General features: G+C 38.6%; 1 protein-coding gene across 4 annotated transcripts in view; it reads right to left on the bottom strand.

Moving 5' to 3' along the window:
• Positions 1-10,458, bottom strand: part of LOC143018584 (glycerophosphocholine cholinephosphodiesterase ENPP6-like) — a 94,236-nt gene that overhangs the window by 163 nt on the left and 83,615 nt on the right. For 2 of the 4 annotated variants that reach the window (XM_076174075.1, XM_076174074.1), the window contains exon 9: positions 3,749-9,767. In XM_076174075.1, the coding sequence (XP_076030190.1) occupies positions 9,481-9,767 (287 nt within the window). In that variant the 3' untranslated portion in view covers positions 3,749-9,480. Of the gene's footprint in view, positions 1,160-3,748; positions 9,768-10,458 lie in introns of those variants that run through there. The other 2 variants (XR_012965760.1, XM_076174076.1) reach the window with 2 other exon arrangements.

Here is a 10,458-nt window from a genome sequence, read left to right as displayed (position 1 = left end):
GGGGGGGCAAGTAACCCCTCCGGTGGACTCCGATAGTTGCTTCAGAAGGGGATACAGTGAGGTGCTGTGCCAATTCCGAGATGAATGGCAGGCTGGGGCCTTGGCGAAGAACAACAGTGGCTCTGCACTCTAGCAGGTAGTGGTGAAGGGGTTGTTATACCGCAGCTCCCCAAAGTTTGCAGTGTTCATGACTGTCTCTCCCTGCATATAAAGGCCTGTCCACACTGAACTTTATGTTGTGCCAACACGTTAAGGCCTGTACACATGGAGCCTCATGCAGTGCCAACTTGATATCCAGCGTGCTGTTTTGCGAATTTTTGCATCACGCCACGGGATTCACAACTGTTCTAATTACATGTATCCGGTCAGTGTCCATCTTGATGCGGGGGAGGGGGGGAGACGTTGTGCACTAAGCTCTCCAGGATAATACCTATTTCCAAGTGGACAAGAAGTAACACTTGCATTTATATTTATTTATTGTTTATCTGGTCCTACTCTGCCAGAGCACTCTATAGGACCAACAATTTTTCATACCTGGTACATATCATTTGCATGTTAACAAAGGTTATACAAGAAATACACCCAGCCAAAATTAAGTATTCATACATTTGCTACAGCAGCATCTCTGCCTTTTGTAATGTGGAAAGCATTGAACCTTATGTTGCACCAACATGTTTTACTCAATTTATTGATTGTAGTGTTGTGGCCGGGCTTTTTCACCATGTTGCGCACCTCACAACTGTTCTAATTTCATGCAGCAGGGCAGTGCCCATCTTGAAGCTGAGGGTGAAGGTATACGTTGTGCAGTAAGCTCTACAGGGTGGCACCTATATCCAGGTGGACAAGAAGCAACACTCGCACTTATAGATTTATCACAGCAGCATCCTTGCCATTGAAATATGAAGTGCAAGGAGTACAAGTGGAGGGACTTAAGACATGCAAATTGGGAAGTAATTAAAACAGAAATGTCTTGTATTATGAACTGTGAACTGGGCAATGAGGACACACGTCCTTCCCTCAACAATGTTCACGGTGACTGATGTGCTGCAGCACTCCGGATAGTGACAGACTCAGCTCTACATTCAACACTGCAACTATCTCATGCAGCAGTGCATGAGGCTCAGTGTGAACTAGGCTACAGGTGCTTGTGCTGAGAAACCTGAGAAAGGTATAGAAAAATGGAAAGAAAATATTTAATGATATAGGATGAATAATTATCAGTAACAGGTCATAGGAAAAGATTGAAAAAAATTAAAAGATGTTAGGAAGTATAGACTTGTGAAATAAGAACAAGTTGGATGAATTTATACTCCAAGCCAAGAACATAAATGAATTTAAAGGAAAGTTTTATTAGTGGAAGCATAGAGATGGGACCCCATGAGCATGGTTCCAACCCCATATACTACAAATAGGTAAACACACACAGATACACACACACACACACACACACAGGGATCTGATTTTGAGTCCCACCCAGGGCTGAAATAAATCAACATTGCTGCACTGCAAGCTGGCACTCCATCTCAGTTGGGCAAGGAGTTGTGTGTGTGTAAGGTCACAGCATTACCCATAGATCGGGCCATATATGATCTCACATCTCTCGGGAGGATGATAGCTATCAATCATGAGTCCAACAAGTGATTCAAGACTGTGGTGAATCACACACACACACATACACCTGCACTGCAATCCAGCACTCCAACTCTGGTGGGCAAGGTGTGTGTGTGTGTGCGCATGTGGAAGGACACAACATTACCCATAGACTGGGCTATAAATGAGCTCTCATTGGGATGGTAACAGCTATCAATCACAAGTCCAACATGAGCTTCAAGACTGGTGAATGATACACACACACCATCCCCTTGGTGAAGTGAGAAAAGTGATGGCTTGTAGTATTGTTGATGTCATGGACTGTAGTTTACTGGCACTTCTATCCTTGTAGACAATCTTGTCTCAACAGATTGTAGTAACTGTGATAACTTTTTCCTTCCAGGAATGCAGCCTAGACTCAGATCCTCATGTATGGCAGGTCATGATGATAGCCACTGAACAAGCAAGCTGTGTGAGTGTGTGTGACTCATCACCACAGTCTTGGATCATGTATTGGACTCAAGATTGACAGCTATTACACTCCCAGATGAGAGCTCAGAGCTCATATATGACCCAATCTAAGGGTAATGCTGTGACCTTACACACAACACTTAACTATGCCACTGTACTGAAGAAAGGTGCTCTGCTCATGGGGTCTCATAACTTTTTATTCATCGATCACAGCTTTATATTAGTTCATGGTTTTAGAGTGGATTGTGTCTTCGTTTAGGATTTTAGACCAATGATGTAAATCTGCATGTAGTGGTCTTACAAGACAGATGTCAGAGGGTATTATTTCCTTGGCACCCATCTTCAAATCTTGTCCTCTTACCTTCAGTCAATGTCTGAGGGACGTCTGGTTGAGTAAGGGGTTTGAAGGTCAATTAAGGAATGCCTGGTTTGTGCTCAGGGTGTGTTTGTTTACCTAATTGTAGTATACAGGAAATGAGCAACACTTGTTGGGTTCTGTCTCCCATTCTCTAATTTTCTAACATACCTAGACTCAAATTCATGTACAGTTCCTTGCATATGTATGAATGTATTGATGTGCTGTGAGGTACTGGCAGGAGGATGTTGTAGATGTATGTGTAATATGATGAAAGAAAGTTTGTGTATTTACCTAGTTTTATCTAACAGGAAGGGGAGCTATGCTCGTGGTATCCTGTCTTTGTATCTCGCAGTATCTACTTTGCTCTTAAATTCATGTATGGTTTTTGCACACACTATTGTTTTGTCCAGTTTGTTCCTTCCAGAAGTCCACCACTCTGTGTGGAGAACTGTTTTTTTCAGGTCTCTTCTATAACTATCCTTTTTTATTTTTTTTTCATGTCTTCTTGTGTTTCTCTTGTCCCAATTGAGTAAGTCCAATCTATCACCGACTTCCATGCCTTTTGTGATTCTGTAGGTGGTCAGTAGGTCACCTGTTTCTCTTCTTTGTTTCAAAGTTGGTAAATTCAATTTAGCCTGTCTCTCCTCATATGACAGGTTTGAAAGTGCTAGGGGCATTTTTGTGGTTGCTCTCTAGATTCTTTCAATTTTCTTCATATTCTTTTTGATACTAGGTGACCATAGTGTCACAGCATACTCCAGTCTAGGCCTTATTAGTGTGACTAATATTTTTTTAACCATTTCTTTGTCTAAATAGGTAAAAGCCACCTTTATTGATCTTAGCAAGTTGTAGGATTCTCTGACAATTTTGTTTATTTGTTTATCAGGGGACAATTTATTTGAGATAATTACTTCCAGGTCTTTTTCAGATCCCACTTTCTTCACTTCCTTTGTTCCAGTTGTATATTGTCCTGATATTCTTTTTTTTACTTTTTGTGAACTCCATTATGCTACATTTCTTAATGTGGAAGTCTACTTCCCACATCTGACTCCATTTCCAAACATTATTTAGGTTTCTCTGTAGTGATTCACAATCTGTTTTGGTGTGTGTGTGTATTTACCTAGTTGTATTTTATAGGAAGGGGAGCTATGCTCATGGTGTCCCGCCTTTGTATCTCGCAGTGTCTAGTTTGCTCTTGAATTCATGAATGGTTTTTGCACACACTATTTTTTCATCCAGTTTGTTCCAAGTGTCCACTCTATATGGAAAACTGTTTTTTTTTCAGATCTCTTCTATAACTATGTTTTTTGAGTTTCTTTCCATGTCCTCTTGTGTTTCTCTAGTCCCAGTTTAACAAATCCTCTCTATTGAGTATTTCTGTGCCCTTCATGATTCTATAGATGGTCAATAGGTTGCCTTTCTCTCTTCTTTGCTCCAGAGTCACTAACCCCAATTTAGCCAGTCTCTCCTCATATGACAAGTTTGAAAGTGCAGGAGCCATTTTTGTGGCTGCTCTCTGGATTCTTTCTATTTTCTTTATATTCTTTTTGGTACTGGGTGACCACAATGTTGCCACATATTCTAGTCTAGGCCTTCTCAGTGTGACTAATATTTTTTTAATCATTTGTTTATCCAAATATGTAAATGCCACTTTTATTGATCTTAGCAAGTTATAGGATTCTCTGACAATTTTGTTTATTTGTTTATCATAGGACAAGTCGTTTGAGATAATTACTCCCAAATCTTTTTCAGATCTCACTTTACCTCCTTAGTTCCAATTTATTGTCCTGATATTCTATTTTTACTTTTTCCAAACTCCATTATGCTACACTTCTTAATATTGAAGTCCACTTCCCATTTCTGACTCCAGTTCCATACCTTATTCAGGTCTTCCTGTAGTGATTCGCAATCTGTTTCAGTTTTCACTTTCCTTAACAATTTATCATCATCTGCAGAGAAGCCCATGTAGCATTGCACATCATCATCCATGTCATTCACATAAATAGCAAACATTATTGGAGCCAATACAGATCCTTGCGGAACTCCACTGATCACCTCCTTCCAACCTGAATATTTTTCTCTGAATACTACTCTCATCTTTCTACCAGTCAGGAAGTCCTCCATACATTTTAGTAGGTTCTCTTGTATCCCTCCTATATCTTCAATTTTTTTTTATTTATTTTTTTTTTATATTTTTTTGTGTGGTACCTTGTTGAAAGCTTTTTGTACGTCCAGGAAAGCACAAAGAGCCCATCTATCCCTTTCTTGCACTATGTCTATTAGTCTTGAGTAAAAGATATTAAGTTTGTGGTACATGATCCTCCTTGTCTGAACCCAGGTTGTCTTGGGTTTATTATATTATTTTCTTCCAGGTGTTTTACCCATCTATTCTTGAATTTTTTTTCACAAATCATGGCTATAATGGTTGTTAGTGAGACCGGTCTATAGTTAGTTGGTTCTTTCTTGTTTCCTCCTTTATATATTGGTACAATGTTAGCATTTTTCCAGTCTTTTGGTATTTTTCTTTCTTTAAGTGAGCAACTTATTATGTTGTGTATTTTGACCATTAGTTCTTCTTTGCATTCTTTTAGAATCCAATTTGCAATTCCATCTAGGCCATGCAATTTCCTGACATCAAGGTTTGGCAAATGTTCCATTATTTCTTTTTGTGTTATTTGTGGGGATGGTTCAAGGAGGGAGTCACAAAGTGTGCCAGGATGGTGTGTGGAGCAAGAAGGATGAGAGGAAATAGAAGGAAGGGTAGTGAATGGTGGGGTGAGGAAACAAAGAAGGTTGTAAAAGAGAAGGGATCTTTCACAGATTGGTTACAAAATAGGACAAGGGAGTCATATGAGAGGTATAAAGAAAATAGAAGAAAAGTAAAGCACAAGGTAAAGGAGACAAAGAGTAGAGCAGATGTGAAATGGGGTAAGAGTATAACAGAAAATTTTGAAAGTAATACAAAGATGTTTTGGAAAGAAATTAAGAGAGGAAGAGGAGGCAAATCAAGTAGAGAAGAAAAGGTAAAAGGTGCAGAGGGAGAGATGATAATGGAAGAGAAGGCAGTAAGGGGAAGGTGGGCAGAGTATTTTAGGGAGTTGCTAAATGTGAAGGAGGATAGGGAGGGAAAGGTAGTTGCAGTAGGAAATGCTAAAAAAATCACCATGATGAGTGAGGAAAATGGAGGAGAAATAAGGAAGGATGAAGTGAAGGCAGTTAAGATGATGAGAGCAGGTAAGGCACCTGGTCTGGATGGATGCCATGCAGAATGTCTAAAAAAAGGAGGTACAGTGATGGTGGACTGGCTGGTGAGGTTATTTAATGTTTGCTGGAGAGAGGGTAGAGTGCCAGAGGACTGGAGGAGTGCCTGTATAGTTCCACTTTACAAGGGAAAAGGGGACAAGTGTGATTTAGTAGTTTCAGAGGGATTAGCTTGTTAAGTGTAATTGGGAAGGCTTATGGAAGGATCTTGATTGAAAGGATTAGGAGAGGAACAGAGGGAGTAATTGGTGAGGAATAGTGTGGATATAGGACAGGTAGAGGTTACGTAGATCAGATTTTTGTGCTAAGACAGATATGTGAGAAAGCTATAGGAAAAGGTAAGAATGTTTTTTGGGCTTTTATGGATCTGGAAAAGGCTTATGACAGGGTAGACAGGAAGGCACTGTGGGAGGTTTTGCAGATATACAGGATAGGAGGAAAGCTTCTAGGAGCTGTCAAGAGTTTTTACAAGAGTAGTAGAGCATGTGTTAGGATTAGAAATGGAGAGAGTGAGTGGTTTGAGGTAAAGGTGGGACTTTGTCAGGGATGTGTTATGTTGCTCTGGCTGTTCAACTTATACATGGATGGGGTGGTGCGAGAGGTAAATGCAAGGGTGGTGGGTCAGGAATTGGAGATGTTTAAAGAAAATGGAGAAAAGTGGGAGGTGAACCAGCTGTTGTTTGCGGATAACACTGTGCATGTAGCAGGATCAGAGGAGGAATTGAGGAAGTTGGTGACAGAGTTTGGGAGAGCATGTGAAAGAAGAAAGTTGAAGATAAATGTGGGTAAAAGTAAGGTGATGAGATATACAAGGGGTGAAAGTGGCAGCAGACTGGAAGTGAGCATTAAAGGAGAGCGACTGGAGGAAATGGATAGTTTTAGATACTTGGGTGTGAATGTGGCAGGAAAGGGTGGAGTGGAGGTAGAATGTAGATTGAGAGAAGTGAGTAAATGTCTTGGTGGATTAAAAAGTGTAATGAGAAATAGACATTTGGGAATGGATGTGAAGAGGAGATTGTATGAAGGAGTGATTGTGCCAACAGCACTGTATGGGGCAGAAACATGGAATATAAGAAGAGAGAAGGAGTTTGAATGTGTTAGATGAGGTGTCTGAGAGGTATGATGGGGATTACTAGGCTGGATAGAGTGAGAAATGAGGAGGTGAGGAGGAGAACAGGGGTGGTAAGGGAGTTGGGAGACAAGTGGCAGGGAGACAATTCTTTCTATCTGTCTGTCTTGCAGGACCACACTTGCAGGTATCCAGCACTTGTTCCTCACATACAAACATTAAATATTAATGTTACAGCATTCTCTTAAACACACTGAAGACACTGATGTAACAGTTCTTAAAAAACACCCTTTTGTAAATAATATTTATTATTTTTGACAAAACAAAAAGAAATCAGTGCAGAACATTAACCCTCAGACTGCAGGTTTTCCACAGATAAATGAAATTATTTGGTAAGAGGCAGATTTTTTTTTTTTTTTTTAATTTCTGACAGTGAAAGGGTTAACAAATTTTCATTAACAAACATGTTCAGGTTACCTGTTCTTTTGGGGGTAATTCCTCACTGATGGATGACAGAATACTAAGATTAAAGATGCAACTAGAAAATTTGACTGTTGTAGATGAGATATTATATTAGGAAGACTGAATTATAAAATTAGATTATAAAATTTTTGGCATTGTCAGCCAAGCACTGGAGCTTTCAGGTCATTCAGCGCATTTCTATCTTAAAGATAAAAATATAATAAATTATAGTAAAATTAATTAGGAAGACTGTATAGACTCTCTTAAGTATAAAAATGGCTGTTAAACAAGGAAGGGAGAAGGCAGGAGATAGGGATGAGTGGAGAGTATTTACCTAATTGTAGTATAGAGGAAAGGAGCAATGCTCGTTGGGTCCAGTCTCCTATTCTTTAATTTTCTATCATACCTAGATTCAAATTCATGTATGATTCCAACTCATCTATATCTTTGATTTCCAATTATCATATTTAGATTTGAACTCATGTATTGTTTGAGCTTAGGCTATATCACCTTCTAAGCTATACCATATATTTATACATCTATATGGAAAACTGTATTTCTTCACATCCTTTTGCACATGGTCTTTCTTAATTTACTTCCATGACCTCTTAAGCCCTCCCATCTTTAATCAGATCTCTTCTATCAATGCAATCTATCCCCTTTAGTGACCTGAACACACTAATCATGTCACCTGTGCATAGATGATACTGATATGCAAGGAAGGAAGGGGTGGGGGATGGAGAGTGGGGGGTTGCCAATTAAATGAAATGCACTTGCTGTGTATGTACTGTGTCTTGTTACATTGTTTCTGACCCAGGGCAGTGGGCAGGATACAGGGATGACCTGTCATCTGTGAGGAGCTAAAATGAGAGGGAAGAGGGTGTGGTGGATTGGAGTGGAGTGGGTGGGAGTAGGTACTTGCCTTTGACTTGGCTATTTCCCTTATAAGGAGGAAAAGCTCTTGGTATAGAAATAGATAAAAACTGTGGGGAGGACTGAAGGCACAGCACTAGTGGCCCTTAACATTAGGATGAAGGCTATAAACAAGGTCAAGAGAATACAAAGAACAACAAGCAAATTGATCCCCAGTCTACTAGATAAATCATATGAAGAAAGATCAGAAGCACTGCACCTGGTAATAAAAGAAAGAGGGGAAAGAAGTGACTTGATCATGGTGTTCAGGTCAATGAATGGGGTGAATAAAATTGGCAGAAGATTTTTTGGTTTGGGATGGAATGGCATCCCACAAGGTCATGGAAACAAACCAAAAAATATAACATACCTGAAGAATCATCAAGAAACACATTTATACAAACAGATGTATCAACTTCTGGAATAGCCTTCATGATAATTCAGCTCTATGTTAAATTCATAAAATAATTTCAAGGCTAAGTATGATAAATGGAGAAAAAGACAGGAGCCTGTGAGTGTAATTCCTTTCCTATATATTAAGTAAATAAAAAAACATTTTGATGATTTGAGCAAAAGGGTGTTAGAGGAAACATCTGGAACAATGTATGGCTGCTTCATAGCAAAAACTCCCTCTTCAATGTCAGCAATTGAGATCTCTGCTAAACACGCTGGGCGGATCATGGAAGGAACTATTCTGTACTACCGCTACAAATATGGGATGACATTAGAATACATATTTTATGTTTCCTACAGACTTTTGAGTCCTGAAAACAAATGGTGAATATTCATTTCCTCCCTCTCCCTAAGCATTATGAAGTGATTATTTTTTTAGTTGTTAAAGAGGTCTAGAGTCTGAAATTGAACAAAAACACTCAGTTACATGATGAAAATTATCCTCTAAAATAAGAATACTAAAAATGGAGGTATAAAACCTGAATCTGTAATTTATTCCAACAATCTGCTGTTATCTCTCCAATGAAGCCTGACTAATAATCTCTTATCTCATGAGATTCCTTTGTTCAAGGGCTATCTCTCAGGTGAGTAAAATTGTTCGGTGTTATTCAAAACAAAATCTATAATGTGCATCATTAAAATGAAAGGGCTAGTTGAGAATCTATTCTGGAGCTCTCCTTATACTCAAACAAGAATATTTTGTGATTAGTTTTTAAGTAATTCTGCATGGCTGAGACAACTCTAGTTTTGTTTTACTGTAATGACCCATACTTCAAACAGTCCTTTCCTCCTTCCTTTTGACCTCTGGAAGGACCTGTCTCTCTAGCAGCATTTAGTAAAAACACACTTTCAGGACCTTCCCTCCAGCCAGCACTTTTTTCTGGAGAAGTTGTTGAGCTGTATTTCATATATTCCTGTTGTAACTTTCCCTACAGGCTGTGCATCTCTCCTTTACCTTTAGTCTCCATGCTAGACCCAACAACAGGAACCCAGCTACAATGACAAGAATGATAGCCAGGAGGGTGGTATTCCCATTCATTTCAAATTCCTCAGGAGGTGAATCTTGAAAGAGCTTGGTCACATGCTCCCAAGTGCCATTGTGTGGCTTAGGTTCGAGCTGCAGGGCTTTGGTAAGGACTTGGTATACATCCACCATGTTGATTGGTGGTATCATTTTGTTTTTCACAAAGTCTGATAAAGGGAAAGGAAGATGGAGTAATTACCATTATCATTATCATTAGCAGATTATTGAGTTTTTTTAATTATATAGTATTATTCAAAATGATGTATAGTTGTCCAAGAGTATTGACACATTTTCTTAAAATGTTCAGAAAGCAGTGATCAAAACTTAAAACTAAAATGACAAATGGTAACTCATGCATATATGTCTTGGTGGGAAAAAAAAAAAAAAAAAAAAAAAAAAAAATATATATATATATATATATATATATATACATATATATATATACATATATATATATACACATATATATACATATATATATATACACATATATATATACACACATATACACACACAATAAGGAAACTATATATTTTTCATGACAAAACTCTGACTTTGGAATCTCATTCTTCAAGACATTCCACATGCAGTCCCCTGTATCGCATCCATCCATTTCATTTTCCATTCTTGGTCTTATTCTCAATTTACTCCATCTACTTTTGATTTTCATGCTCTCTTTGTTGAACTTTCCTCATATACCCAAACCATCTCTGCATTCTCTGATGTAACCTATCCAACAGTTCTTTTCATACTCTGTTCTCTGCTTCACCTCAGTATTTCTCACTTTATCTATCTGTTATTGCAAGACCTATCATATTTCTCAAACACTTCATCTAAAAAAAGTCAGTTCTTTCCTCT

Source organism: Oratosquilla oratoria, chromosome 35 (assembly GCF_046742065.1).
Source record: "Oratosquilla oratoria isolate Oo_2021 chromosome 35, ASM4674206v1, whole genome shotgun sequence".
Lineage (NCBI taxonomy): Eukaryota > Metazoa > Arthropoda > Malacostraca > Stomatopoda > Squillidae > Oratosquilla > Oratosquilla oratoria.
This window is presented reverse-complemented; position numbering and strand designations above follow the sequence as displayed.